Source organism: Danio rerio, chromosome 2 (genome assembly GCF_049306965.1).
Source record: "Danio rerio strain Tuebingen ecotype United States chromosome 2, GRCz12tu, whole genome shotgun sequence".
Lineage (NCBI taxonomy): Eukaryota > Metazoa > Chordata > Actinopteri > Cypriniformes > Danionidae > Danio > Danio rerio.
Window position 1 is genome coordinate 51345463 of NC_133177.1, and position 15742 is coordinate 51361204.

At 36.5% G+C, this 15742-nt stretch overlaps 1 protein-coding gene across 1 annotated transcript; it reads left to right on the forward strand.

Annotated features, from left to right (window-relative positions):
• Window positions 1-2755: 2755 nt before the first annotated feature.
• On the forward strand, window positions 2756-10864 carry klf6b (Kruppel like factor 6b). The gene is made up of 4 exons (XM_001920617.7): window positions 2756-3000; window positions 4974-5433; window positions 9247-9370; window positions 10347-10864. The coding sequence occupies exons 1-4, from the start codon at window positions 2899-2901 to the stop codon at window positions 10396-10398; spliced, it is 738 nt and encodes a 245-aa protein (XP_001920652.3). The 5' UTR covers window positions 2756-2898; the 3' UTR covers window positions 10399-10864.
• Window positions 10865-15742: the final 4878 nt, after the last annotated feature.

The following is a 15742-nucleotide window of genomic DNA, read 5'->3' on the forward strand; positions in this document are numbered from 1 at the left end:
AAAATATATCTGGCCCAGCTCTGGCCCAATTCATTCATTCGTCTTCTTGTCGGCTTAGTCCCTTTATTAATCCGGGGTTGCCACAGCAGAATGAACCGCCAACTTATCCAGCAATTTTTTACACAGCGGATGCCTGCCACTGCCTTACCTGGCCCAATTCAATTCATCTTTATTACTAAAGCGCTTTTACAATGTTGATTGTGTGAAAGCAGCCTCACATAGAAGATTATGGTACACTGCAACAGTGTGAGTCCAGTTGTCAGAGTTTAAGTTCAGTTTAGTTCAGTTCAGTGTGGTTTAATATTCACTGCTGAGAGTTAGAGCAAATCTATCGATGTGCATCTCTACAGGTCCCAAACCATGCAAGCCAGTGGCGACGCAATTAGCTTTTGCTTGGCCCACGTCATAGTGAATTACGGTACATGACTGGACCAAGTCTGGCTTTCAGACAATAGCCAAACATGGACCATATCTGGGCCAAGTCTGGAAGCCAAGTTAACAGAGCCTGAACTGGGCCAGATTTGTTGGTTTGTCACTACTGCAATGAAATTAATGAACCCGGTTGCAATTTTTAGGCGTGTTTTTTCTCAAAGCGACCCGATTGGTAAAATTTTCGTTCTTTATTTGAAAATAATAAGAATGTATTTTAAATGTGGCTCAAGATAGGCTGAACGACCCACATATCAATTAAGAACATCTGGGTCTAATACTACGTTTTACATCTGGCCCAAGTATTCTGTGTCGCCTTAAAGACAGTGCCACCTCTGCCAAATCCGGGCCATGTTTGCCCCGCATGCTGTATGCCAGTGCTGGATAAATGCCTGCTGGCTCTGCACAAGAAGTTTGGCCAGAGGAGAAGTGGTTGTGCCCAGCTGAGCCTGGTCTCTCTCAAGTTTTTTTTCCTCTCACTTTCATCAATTGGTGAAGTTTTGTTCCTCGCCACTGTCTTGCTCGGATCTTGTGGAGCTGCACATCGATGGATTCGCTCTTCAGTGTTCGCTGTTCAGTTGCTTTGACGTGTCCAGTATTACCAGCTCGCTTGAATCTCTGACTTCATGAAAAGGATTTCATTATCAGATGATTTTTGTGCAAGGCATCTCTGATTTTGTATTTAGGACAGCAGTTATATTGAAAATAAGTAAATAATAATGGCGGCGTGGTGGTGCAGGGGATAGCGCTCTCGCTTAACAACAATAAGCTTACTGGTTCAGGTCCCAGCTGGGGCAGTTGGCATTTCTGTATGGAGTTTGCATGTTCTCCCCCTGTTGGTGTGGGTTTCCTCTGGGTGCTCCGGTTTCCCCCACAGTCCAAAGACAAGTGCTGCAGTAGGTTAAATTGTCCGTAGAGTGTATGTGTGTATGTTCTGGCTCTCCAGGTTAGGGGTTGAGCATTGGGCTAACAACCCACCTCATAAAAACTAATAATAATACATTTTATTTATAGGGCGCTTTTCTTAGACTCAAATCGCTAACAAGAGCATCAGAACACAATTAAACATGAAATGCAAAAATTCAAAATAAGAAAAAAGCCTCAAAAGCAACACTAAAAAGGTGAGTTTTAAGAAGTTTCTTACAACAGTCCAGGGAACTGGCGTTCCTGATGTTTGTGGGAAGAGCATTACACAATTTAAGTGCACAGTAGGAGAATGACCTCTCATGGTGCTAAGTTTGCAAGGAGGCTGAAACAAGGTGATCCCCAAAGCGGAACGTAAATAACAAGAAGATGCTGTAGATATCAGATCAGATCACATATATAATCAGGAACAGAACCATGAACAACTTTATAAGTTAAAATCAAGTTTTAAAATCAATGCCTTAATGACTTAACAGGCAACCAGTGCAACTGTTGCAGTACAGGGGTAATGTGTGACCGAGATGATGTATGAGTTGACACACGTACGTGAGGCTGAGTTTTAAACATATTGTTAAATCTTAAGTGAATTAAATGTTACGAAACACCAATATGTTGCGGCTATATCAACTTCAGGATAAACATTGTACAAGTGGGGGGACAGCTGAATGAGAATGAGTCCAAAAGTTTGCGTTAATATAATCATTAATCAATAGTTTCTAAATGATTTGTCTCTAAAAGTGAGGGGGACGTATCCCCCTCACCCCCACCCCACCCCCTGGTTGCTACGACCCTGATAGCAAGCATCTGTTAATACTGTTCCCTATGCAATGGTCAGGATAAAGAGGGTCAGGATGGGTTGAAAATATTTTCAGTGTTCAGGCCTGTGTTTTTGTTTGTGAAAAAAGGTTGTAACCTTTATGAACCATCAATGAACATAAAAAAAAATTAAAGAACAAACATTAAAGTATTTTAAAAACATCAAAAATAATTCTTAAATCATAATTGTAATATTTAATGTTAATTGATGGTTCATTAAGGTTAATACTTTTTTCCATACATTATATATATATATATATATATATATATATATATATATATATATATATATATATATATATATATATATATATATATATATATATATATCAACCACATATTCACAGGCTTCCTTCCTTGGTTGAAGTGAAGTGAGAACATGAAGGGGGTATGTTTAAATACCTCCCCAGAAATAGCGCCAACTACAACTCACCAATCATCACACAGAAGGACAAGCCAACAACCAATCACCATCCAATTACCCGGACTGCCTCTCTAAGTGGGTGGAGTCTAGATAGTGGGCGTGGGACTATCTGCGCGCCTCTGATTCGTTCACTGACAGCTTGTCACGCAGCGTGTTAGGTTTGTTTTGAAATGGGAAGTTTGCAGTTTACAGCGCTTTCTCTGCAGCCGAGTGTTCGCTACCGCTACAGACAAAGCTGCTGCCTTACATGAAGACACGGCGGGAAAACGCATTTTCAAGCTGAATTTGACAGTTCTGGGAGGGATATGGATGTTATTCCTATGTGTAGTATATTCCAGGAGCTGCAGAGTGTGCTTGACACGGGATACCTGTCCGCGTTACCGTCTCTGGAGGAGTACTGGCAACAGGTAACCAACTATAAACAATCTCTGTAAAGTCTTTGACCGAAGAAATTTAAAGAAAATAAATATACGACTTCATACAGGGTATTATTTTATTTTAATATACGATGTTTCAGTTCACGAGATTTCCCCAAGAGTGGAATACAAATTATTGCTTTCATAAAAGATTTTAATTTAGCGGGAAAAGACGTTTAAAATTTACATAAAAATTGCACTTGCTACCATAATCTACAATAATCGACAAGTGAAAGGGTTTTGAAATGTAAACATTTATTTTAGGAATAACGTTAAGTCTGTTCATTTATGACTGCGTTTATTAAAAATACAGCATTAATATAGTCAATGCTGAATTTCACATCTTTTTTTGTCACATGATCCTTCAGAAGTCGTAATATCATTTGATGCTAAAAGAAAGTATTTTTATTTGACTGCATTTATTTATAATGATGTTTGTAAAACACAGCATCAAAATACAATGAAAAAACTATTCAAAGATTATTTCTTGGATTTACAATTTTTTTAAAAGTTGTTTTTATTGTGGTTGTAAACTATTTATTTGGGCTGAACTTAAACAAAGTTGTTTGCATCAATTTTACAGAACTCATTGTTTTTCAGTGTAAATAATTCTACAAAGCTACTTCTACTATGTTTTTAGTGTCACATGATTCTTTAGAAGTTATGTTGGTTTGATTAAGGTAAAGTTGGTTTTTTGTTTTCACATTCACAGTTTCTTCTTAATAATATAACTTTACACAAACATTCTCTGCTAATTCTAAATAGTGAAATCATATTAGCAGCTCATGACTATTAAAGTACAACATTGTTCACAGTCAACTAAACAGTGCTAATGTTGTTTTAAGTCACATTTACATGTGATTTCAGACCGAATATTCAAAGTTGCATGGTAAACAATATAGGGACCGTTGTCACTGAACGAATATGTGAATATATAACCAACTTTATCTCAATGTTGGTTTAATGCTTAAAAAATCCTTTCTTATGTAGGAAGAATGAAGGAAACAATTAGGCATGGGCTGGTATAAGATTCTGACAGTATGATAACCTTGGATAAAAATATCACGGTTTCGCGGTGTTATGATTACTGTTCTAATATATATATATATATATATATATATATATATATATATATATTTTTTTTTTTTTTTTTTTATTTAAATATCTTGGTAAAAACAAAAACTTTTTTCCCTTTTGAACACAATATTTAGAGAAACATTAAAATTATTCTGGAAGAGTAAACATGTCTGGCTTAATAAATTATTGACTTCTGCTGTCATCATTTGTTTCAAAAACAGATTTTTTATTATTTAAAACGTCATCTTTAGATATATTTTCTGTGGAAGATACTGCTGTCCTAAAAAACAAACAAAAAAAACATAAATAAAAAATCATACACATACCTTAGGAACAGTATTGCACACAATTTTGACGATTTTAAAACAAACCGCGGATTACTTTGACAACGGTTATCGCCCCATTTCTAGAAACAATTATGGTAGAGCACTTAAAACCGATATTTAAAAAATGTTTATGTTCAAAATGTTTACGATAAATTCCCTCTGATCTCTCTGAGTAAGAGTATTTCATTTTCTCGTTGACCCCAAACCTTTGAATTTCAGTCTTCATATAACTTAAAACATTTGTTACTATAAATGTATAATTTTTTGCAACTTGACAGCTTCACACTAACAAGAAAACGTCTGAAGTCCTGCTAAACCTCAAATTGTGTGTTTTACAGAAGATACTAAAAGCTTTAGAACACCATATATGTCCATAAATGATAACAGGGCTTTATTTTTAAGAGTTTTAGTTTCATTTTAGAATTTACCATTTAGAAAGTTACCCTAAAACAATGTCGCACATTTCCAAAACATAAAAAAAAAAATTGTTTTACATTTAAAAACACAAGCAGAAAATGCATGTAACATGTCACTTTTGTGCCCTTTTTCTCTCTCACACAGACTTGTCTTGAGCTTGAGCGCTATCTGCAGAACGAGCCCTATGTCTCTGCAGCAGATCTGAGGTCAGTATGCGAATCCGACCATCTGTGGAGCCAGTTTGTGCGGTGCTGTGGGACAGAAGCAAACCTGTCCCCACCGGGAGCCTCTATCCCCAGACAGGATGAGATCGCAGCATCCTGCCATTCATCATTCGGCAGCTGTGAGAAGATCATCGCATCTGCTGATGTTCACACACACCCACTGGGCCACAACGCGTCTGAGCAGCAGTGTGTAATCGCACACACACCGCCCTCCTCGCCCTCACTGGTGAAAGAAGATGCAGACGGTCCAAGAGGGGAGGAGGTCAGATGTGAAGGGTCACCTGAAGGACGAAGGAGAGCTCATCGATGCTACTTTAACGGTTGCAGGAAGGTTTACACAAAGAGTTCTCACCTGAAAGCACATCAGCGCACACACACGGGTAAGCAGTTTCTATGTGAGGGTGTATAATCCTACCAGTATTTTGACTTACTGTTGCCATAACAGCTTCCTCAGCTTTGGGAAACAAAACTGCTCTCGTTCAGATCAAGCTGAAAGTCACACTGATGAATATGATGTACAAAGCATTTAAATACACACACACACACACACACACACACACAGACATGAACAGAATTTTGCTGAAAAACCAGTTACTCGAATATGCTTCGTTCCTTCATTCACCTGATTGATAGTTTTTAAGTAAGTAAAAGCTAGGGCAGCACGATATTGGAAAAATCCAACATAGCAATGTTTTTTTATTCAGCGATATGTATGTACTTTCACTAGATGTCTTGAAAAACTGTTTGGAAAGAATTTATTGTTTTAGATTTATTGGGTTGATACTGTAGGGGGGAGTGTGTTTGCATAAAATATAATAAAAAATCTACATAGAATAAAGTGAAAATTAAATAAACAGAATGTTATTGTTTTCAGAGGAGTCGAACTGTATTCAGGTATACACTACCTGACAGAAGTCTTGTTGCCTATCCAAGTTTTTAGAAACATCAAATAATAACTTGACTTCTAGTTGATCATTTGGTATCAGAAGTGGTTGGTATGAAAGGCAAAGGCCTCTAGATTACGCTTATTTTAGCAAAATTAAAAATGATCATGCCTTGATTTTTAATGATTTAATTAGGACAGTAAGGTCTGACTTTGCTTAGACAAAAGTCTTGTCACTTAACAGAAATAATGTCCAGTATAGAATATAAAGTCATGCTGCAGTGGAAAAAGAGTTAATATTGTGTATGGCTCCAATGAGCTTGGAGGACTGCATACATACATCTCTGCAATGACTCACTGATTAATAAAGTCATCTGGAATGGCAAAGAAAGTGTTCTTGCTGGACTCCCAGCGTTCATCAAGATTCTTTGGATTCATCTTCAATGCCTCCTCCATCTTTACCCCTGACATGCTCAATAATGTTCATGTCTGGTGACTGGGCTGGCCAATCCTGGAATACCCTGACCTGCTTTGCTTGCAACTTTCTAAATGATCAACTAGAAGTCATGTTATTATTTGTTCCTCTTACAACTGGTATTGACGACAAGACTTTTGTCAGGTCAGGTGTACATTAATGCTATGATCAAATGTGAAATTACACTGCGTAGTCCTTATATAAACAATTCAATAAAATTAATTGTCTTTCTTTTTTCAAAGTTACATTCATTTATTCATTTTTTTGTCGGCTTAGTCCCTTTATTAATCTGGGGTTGCCACAGCGGAATGAACCGCCAATATATCCAGCAAGTTTTTAGCAGCTTTATGGATGCCCTTCCAGCCGCAACCCATCTCTGGGAAACACTCATACACTATGGACAATTTAGCCTACCCAATTCACCTGTACTGCATGTCTTTGGATTGTGGGGGAAACCGGAGCACCCGGAGGAAACCCGCGCGAATGCAGGGAGAACATGCAAACTCCACACTGAAACGCCAACTGAGTCGAGGCTCGAATGAGCGACCTTCTTGCTGTGAGGCGACAGCACTACCTACTGTGCCACTGCTTCGCCCTTTTCAAAGTTACAAACGATACAATTTCTTATACCTGAATGCTTTTTAAAATTATTTTCTATCTACTAAACTGTCTCTTTGGACTTTTATTTAAGATGTCAGCCTTAACAGAGTTAAAACATCCCAAAATTAGAGAATGCATGAACTGATAAAATGCATTATTAGAATGCAGTGTAACTCGCTTTGTATAAAATGTTCTACCAAGCCAAAATTCATTAATGTCAAATGCCAATGTCTCTTTCGCTCTAGGTGGCGACCTGCTGTGAACGCAGGTCTGTGTAGGTCCACAGCACGGAGAATACAAACGGCCTCTGAGCGAGCTGAGAGATCCCCAGTTACTCGTAGTGTGAATGAGGCTTTAGAGTGGCTGACTGTAGTATTGGTAACCTAGCAACTATGTAGCTGATCATGTTGCACTACTTTTTTCATCCAACATAAATACTTCCTTTTGCACAATATCTTGTACAAAATTGTTCTGTCTTGTGTGAAAGTGCTTGTATAGCTTGTCTTAGGTTATGTGGATAGTTTAGGCACGTATATTAAAATCCATAATTATAGTTAGTTTACTGCTCCAGTGTTAGTATGTATAGGTTTCAAATAATTCTTATGTACAGTGTTGTGTGTATAGTGTATATGTGAGACACGACATTTCATTACATATGTAGCAGAGTGACAATAATGCTCAATTTTGACTTGAACTTCATTGGTCATGCAGGTGTAATGTTCGCTACTTCAGAGTTTATTCAGTAAATGCATCGCACATTATTTGCTTTAACCCTTTTTTGTCCAAAGCCATCTCAAGTGAGTGTAAAAATTTTCTGTGAAGGGATTTTTTATTCAATATTTGGTATTTCCAGCACTAGTTTTTCATGCAATACTTCAAAATGTGCATTAACACAGGGTGATTGAAACCCAGCAGTTTCAGTGCATTCATACACTTTATACGCTCATTCCCATGTGGCTTTGCTGTTGCATCACTCTCGTTGTTTGAATACTTAGCAAGCAGACCTCCTCCTCTAGAGGCAAATGTTTGAAGAGTGTGTGTGTACATGTGGTTTGGTGACTCCCTGCATTCTTCGAATGCTCATTCTTCATGTTGCTGTCATGTGCTGGAGGTGCAAATATTAACCCTATTTCCCACACTTCTCGTCTTGCTTGCAATTTAATGAATGATCCTGACTACTATCCTGACTTGTCTAGAAGTAATAGAATTAAGAATAAATACTGTAATCACTTTAAAGAGCTCCACATAGACATGGACTTGTGGGAATGAACATGTTCTGTGTTGCATGTTTTTTTTTCTGTAGATCATGTAATTCAATTTTGGTAAAAATCGGAAAAATGGCCTAGGATGAGTTAGTTCAAATGGGTTTTACTAAAAATTCAAAATTGAGAAAATATTTTCATGATGAAAAATGACATCATTCATTTTGAGCCAAGGAATCAGCAGAAAAAGATTGTAGCCCATTTGATTCAAAGTTCTAAAGATAGACAGTAAAAGTAAAAAGTGGTGGCGCTAGAGAGTTTGAGTTAGAGAGTGAAAATTTGTTTTGGTTGAAGATCAGACTGTGAAAGTTTGCGCAAATGCTGTAGACAACCAGAGCAGAAGAAGAAGAGGAAACCGAGAAGAATATTACTAAGAACCGGAACAGATACAATAGGTGCCTACACACCTTCGGTGCTTGGCCCGTAATAACCTCATTCTGTGCTGCTATTCTAGTTTCATTGATACTAAATGTTAAAATTCGGCATTAAAAGTTAGGCATACATCTTATAACTAAAACAGAATCTCCTTAGATAGCTAAAAATGCCCCAGAAATCATTTTAAGGTGGTGAACATTGAGGCCTGCTCTGGACAACTGATTCAAAGTCATGGTGCAATCACAAACACACTCTGCAAAACATCATCTAATTCTTATTATCAACATATGTTTTGGTGAATTTTACACATCCCTAATGTAGAGTATTAACTTAAGTGTCTTCAAGTATGTAAACGTATTTAAAAATGTGCCTTCTAAACCTTTAAACCTCAGCATCCTTTCTCACTGCTGTCATTGTTTGTTCTATTTTTATTGTGCTAATGAGGGAAAGCCTGCAGCTCACATCTACTGTACACACTCCTCTAAATGTTGCTCTCAGCAGCATCAGCTTGTTTACTCTCAGCATTCAAATAGTACTTTTTTACCCCTAAGTAAAATACAAAAACAGTGAGTATAGCTGTGTTTTGTCTTTCCTGCAGGTGAAAAGCCATATAGGTGTTCGTGGGAAGGCTGTGAGTGGCGTTTCGCTCGAAGTGATGAACTGACCAGACACTTCAGAAAACACACTGGAGCAAAACCTTTCAAATGCAGCCACTGTGACAGGTGCGTGTGTGTGTGTGTGTGTGTGTGTGATGCAGCATTTAATGGCTCATTTCCTGTAACTGGTAAGAACAGTACAATACTCAATTTCTAAGAAAGACTGCAAAGGGAACTTGACATGGTGAGAAACTAAAAATATACCACGCCTATCAAGTGATATCAATGGTAACTTTATAATATACATCATGCCTATGATGTAAGGGCAGCCTCATCAGGGTGCTCTGTACCGAATCATACTAAGCAGGAAAGCTCAATGCAAAAAATCCATTTAAGGCAGATAAACGCAAGATAAAGCTCTTCTGAAATGCCTTGAGATGCACAGCATTGTTTGATGTCATTTCCAACAAGACATGAAGAGTAGCCCCTCCCACTTTTTAAACATTTTTGTGTATAACAGCTCGGCCAATTAGAAGCAAGGGGCTGAAGTTTGTCTAATCTATAATGGCAATGTTGACTCTGTCTTAACGATTATTTGCTTTAAAGGTGCACTAGGCTATATTTGAAATATGTTTTTATTAGTAGTCTCAGACCAATTCCTAAAACACGCTTTCATCCAATTAGCAGCCTTGTTGCATTATTAGCGTGTTTGTTTTGTTGCTTTCAAATGAAGTGCACCTCTAAATTACAGCATTGAGTGTATTAATTGAATTGAATTCAAATGTAGGTGATGCACTCACAGCCCACTTTATTAGGTACACCTTACTAGTACCGGGTTAGACCCCATTTAATCCTTTATGGCAGAGATTCAACAAAATACTAGAAATTTTCCTCAGAGATTTTGGTCCGTATTGACATGATAGCATCACATAGTTGCTGCACATTTGTCGGCTGCACATCCATGATGCGAATCTACACCCTTATTGCTTATATCATCTAAATGCGAGTTTTAAGCACACTGACTTAGAGAACCTTAATACTATCTTTGGTTTTATATTCAGGGGGACTTTTCCTCTTGTATGAACATTATGTTCTCTTTCAGGTGTTTCTCTCGTTCTGATCATCTGGCTCTGCACATGAAGAGACACATCTGAATGACGAGCAGCGAGAGACGAACAACCTGCTACAGCACAAAAACAAACCAAGCGTGTGTGTGAGAATCCCAAACACCTGCACGGCTGTTTTTGTGTGCATTCAGTGAGTGCCTGCGTTGCACATTTTGCACCTACTTCTTATATGCATTCAAATCGAGACTTAAAAAAAGGATGGCATTTTATTTGTTAATTTAATGCACAACGTTCTGGTGCTGAATAGAGGTTAACTTGTTTGTAGAATTTCCAAATTGGGGTAAATTCATTTCACCTGGGGTAAAAAATATACAATAATCATAAGCCAGTTTACATTCTATATATAAGCCAGCTTTTACATTCTGCACTGGAAATGTGCGTATCTCAAAAAGTGTGTGAATATAGGTTTGTGTGCACGTGTATATGTATGTATATGTGTGTGTGCATGCATGTGTGTTTGTGTGTGTATATATAATATATATATATATATATATATATATATATATATATATATATATATATATATATATATATATATATATATATATATATATATATATATTAGGGCTGCACGATATTGCGATATGAATACAGTTTCAGAAAATGGTTTGAATAGCTCTATTTGACAGTTTTCTGGGAGTCTAACAGTATTCAGGTACAGAAATTAAACAATCACAAAGCAAAAACAATTCTGTCTTCTAGTAAAATAACGAAAAATTCTCAGATCAAGTAATAATTATGTTTTGTTTTCACCTTCAGAAGAAATAAGTCCAAATTAAAAGTTTATCCTGAAGACAAGCAAAATTATGTGCCAATTTGTTAATTACAATAGTCCTGTTCTCTCTTTGAAATGAAGATATTTTGACTTGGGTAAAAAAATTCTAGGTGAGAAATTCTTTTTTGGCACAAATCATATACATTCTGTATATAAATACATATATTTTAAATAAATCTTTCTTGCATCTCCAAACATCATAATGTTTTGTGCCCAAATGTTCTAAACTTTCTTAAAAATGCTCTGTCACACCTCATAAAGACACATGCAAATGATGAACCTTATATATATATATATATATAAAGAGTTCAGATACAAAAACCTCTAAATGTAGTCTGATATTTTGTCGTAAAATGAACATGTTTCTTCTCAGCCTTCTACATTTGTCTTCAGTTATTTCACTTTAAAGCCAATAAAAATAACTTATTTATCACTGTAAAAGTAAAATTACTGAGCCTACATTCAAGAGTCTGAGAAAAATACAAATTTTTGAAAAAAAAAATCAAATGGCATTCAGAGGTATCTGCATCTGAACTTAACTCTTCATATACTGCCTGTGTGTGTGTGTATATATACAGTTGAAGTCAGAATTATTAGCCCCCCTTAATGACATTTCATTGAAACACATACAGTGCTCTGCATATATAAGCACAGATCTCTCACAAATCTCTCTTTTTAAATTCATATTTTTAAAAGGAAGCTTTACAGTATTATTTTTGTGCATATACATTAGATTAGTCAGTACTGAAGTCAAATCTGGAGCTTATCTAACAAAATAACTTAAGGTAACGGTTCAAAAAACCAGTACAGCCAAATGTATGTTATAGAAAAATAATAAATACAAATTTAAAAAAGGGAAAAATGAAAAGAAGCCAAAAAATTGAGTTGAAATTGTGTAGGTTGTATTTTTTTTTTCAATATTTTGCTTGAATTTAATTGTATTTTTCAATTTTTTAATATGTTGGGTGACAAAAATGCTATTTTAATAAATATATCTGTTTAATAAATCTGTTTTGTTTAAATGCACCAAAATACACTGCCTACAGTATATTCGCTGAGAAATGGATTAAAATATTCATTTTCAAAATGGGCTGTACTCAATTATGCTGAGCACTGTAACAATAAACAGTAAATCCAGGGAAACTATTATTTTTTTCCAAGTGGAATACATATAATATGCCTCAGTTTTGTAAACATTTTAACACAAAGCTGCATTAAAAAAATGAAAACCTCTGCTTTACTGCACAGCTGGTGTGTTTTTGTTCAGAGCAGCTACTGAGTGTGTCCAGGCAGGTTTATAAGAGCACATTTGAGAGAAATTAAGGTGTTTATTACATTTATCGACTAGGTGCAGCATTTGTGCTGAATTTAAAAGCAATAAACTTTTAATTTGGCATGAATGCACTAAAGCAATCAGTATCAGTAGTTCAGTTTTGTCCAAGAGTCATGAAGTGAAACTGTAATTCTGATGATCATTGATTGCTGTTTAGTGTCATAAGGATTGAGACTGAACTGTGTTTATTAGAATGGGTGTAACATAAAGACAGGACACAGACTTGCTACTGTGTAGTATGCTATATTTTTTGTGGTCTTTAAAAAAATGCATGAGGAAATTTGCTGGCAGTTGTTTGACATGATGTTGGCAGGAGGAGCTGATGAACTCCAGCATTTGCTGTCCAGATGTTTAAAGGCCTGCAGGTGTTACAGTGTCAACACGATATCAATGCTGTTTATAGCAGACTGGAATTTAGCTTCATCTTTAAGGGGATTTGAACTCCAGGTGTATCCCTTGAAATGACATTGTGTATTTTATATTATATTAAAGAATACTTTAGATCCATGTAGGCATGGGACGATAACTGTTTTTAAGCTATACCACGGTTTGGAAAAGTCAAGGTTTTAAAACCGCCAAAGTTTTCTGTTATACCGTTCCTAAGGTATGTACGATATTTTTGTTGTTGTCCTCTTTTTTACATGTTTTTTACAACTATTTTAGTACTGTAAACAGTATCTTCAGCAGAAAAGGAACTTCTACATCAAAAGCTACTGGCCCAAAATATTTTAAATGTTTCCAAAATTAAAAAAGTTGTTGATTTTTTTTTTCACAGACATTTAAAAAGAACTTATTTTGGAGCAGCAATCACAATATCGTGAAACCGTGGTATTTTTATCCAAGGTTATCATACCATCAGAATCGTATACCGGCCCATGCCTAGATTCATGTCAGTTGAACTGTTTGAGTTTTCCTGAAGACCTCTGATTTTTACTTGTGTATTAACTGGATTGATAAGGTTGGTTTGAGTCAAAGGTTTTGTTTTTATAAGAGTCAGATTTCCTCCCATAAATGTTTTCATTTGTTGTATGTGTCAGGGTTATTTCACCATATATTCATTTCTTAACCCTTCTGACTTTAAAGCATTGGTATTCTTATATGTTTCATATGTTTCTCAACCACGTTCCTGGAGGACCACCAGCTCTGCACAATTTCCATGGTTGCGTCCGAAACCGCCTACTTCTCAGTAGGTACTGCATTTGAATTTAAATGCACTACTCGGCTGTTAGAAAAGTACGTTCTATACAGTATCTATACTCTAGTACGGTCAATACTCGCTTCACTCCCATTCATGAATTCTCTTGCGTAGCATCATGTGATAGCGCAGCGTGCATGGGATGCGCACTTCAGAATCTCGCCGGAAGTAGAAAGTCATTCGGGTACTTCTTGCATACTGATTGTCGAATTGTATGAATTCGGACATACTACTCGGCACGCATACTGATTTTAGCCTACTGTATAGTATGCGGTTTCGTACGCAGCCCATGTCTTCGTAACCAAACACACCTGATTCAGATCATCAGCTCATTAGCAGAGACTGAAAGACATGTGACAGACCAAGGAGATATCCAAAATATGCAGTGTTGCTAGTCCTCCAGGAACATGGTTGAGAAACACTGCTCTAAACATAAACATGTTCAAAAACATGGCATATTTTTATTGTTATATTTAAATTAAATATTCTGCAATTTGACTACATTGTTATTTTAAATTTGTCATTTACAAAATAAAAGATTAATTATAATTTACTCAAACACAAGTAAATCTAGAGAAACAAAAAATCTTAAAGTGGTCTCTCACTATTTCTATAGCTTTATATATAATATAAAAGGTGCATTTTGTTTGTTTGCTCTTTGTTTGTTAAAAGTAGATCCATATTAAGGCAACAATGTATTGTCACTTTTTAAATCTTTGTAAATACATTTTATACCACAATAAAAATAATTGATTTTTATAAAACACAGTTTTGTGTGTTATTTATTTATTCATTCATTTTCCTTCAGCTTAGTCCCTTTATTCATCAGGGGTCGCGACAGCAGAATGAACCGCCAACCTATTCACCTATTTCAACCCATCACTGGGAAACATCCATACACACTCATTCACACATATACAGTATGGCTAATTTAGCTTATTCAATTCATCTAGCGGGGGAAACTGTGGGGGAAACCAGAGCATCCAGAGGAAACCCTCGCCAACACAGGGAGAACATACAGTACACACAGAAATGCCAACTGACCCAACTGGGGCTCAAACCAGCAACCTTCTTGCTGTGAGACGACAGTGCTAACCACTGTGTTGCCATGTTTATATTATTATTAATATGCAGTGTGCAAACATCACACCTCTCAGCTTTTCAGGCCTGGACTGCTGCTCCATGCTTTAGAGATTAATTTGGTATCCTGTGTCAGTGAAATCCACAGGAGGACTGTGTATAAACAGTAAACAAAGACACTGTGTCGACAAAAATCTGATGCACTTTGTTCAATGTAACAACAAATGTTCAGTACTGCGAGTTCATGGGAGTGTTTCACAGACTTTTACCTCCGCATGAACCTAAAACAGACATCAGTAAGATGAAGGAGATGCTCTACAGACCCACCCTCACACACAAACACTGGGAAAAACACTTTAAACCAACTGGAATGGGGAGAAAAGATCTTTAAAAGAGGAGTTATTGCTTCAGCTGGGAAGCCAGTACACCATCTGACAAACGTCTTGTTGTCTGTTCAAGTTTTAGGAACAGCAATTAATAACTTGACTTCTAGTTTATGATTTGGTGTCAGAAGTGGCTTATATGAAAGGCAAAGGCCTCTAGATTACGCTTATTTTATCAAAATAAAATATGATCATGCCTTGATTTTTAATTATTTCATTAGGACAGTAAGGTCTGGCTTTGCTTAGACAAAAAGTCTTGTCACTTAACAGAAATAATGTCCAGTATAGAATATAAAGTCATGGTACAGTGGAAAAAGAGTTAATATTGTGTATGACTCCCATGAGCTTGGAGGACTGCATCCAGACATCTCTGCAATGACTCAAATCGCTTCATTAATTAATAAAGTCATATGGAATGGCAAAGAAAGCATTCTTGCAAGGCTCCCAGAGTTCATCAAGATTATTTGGATTCATCTTAAATATCTCCTCCATCTTACCCCAGGCATGCTCAATATTGTTCATGTCTGGTGACTGGGCTCGCCAATCCTGGAGCACCTTGACATTCTTTGCTTTCAGGAACTTTGATGTGGAGGCTGTAGTATGAG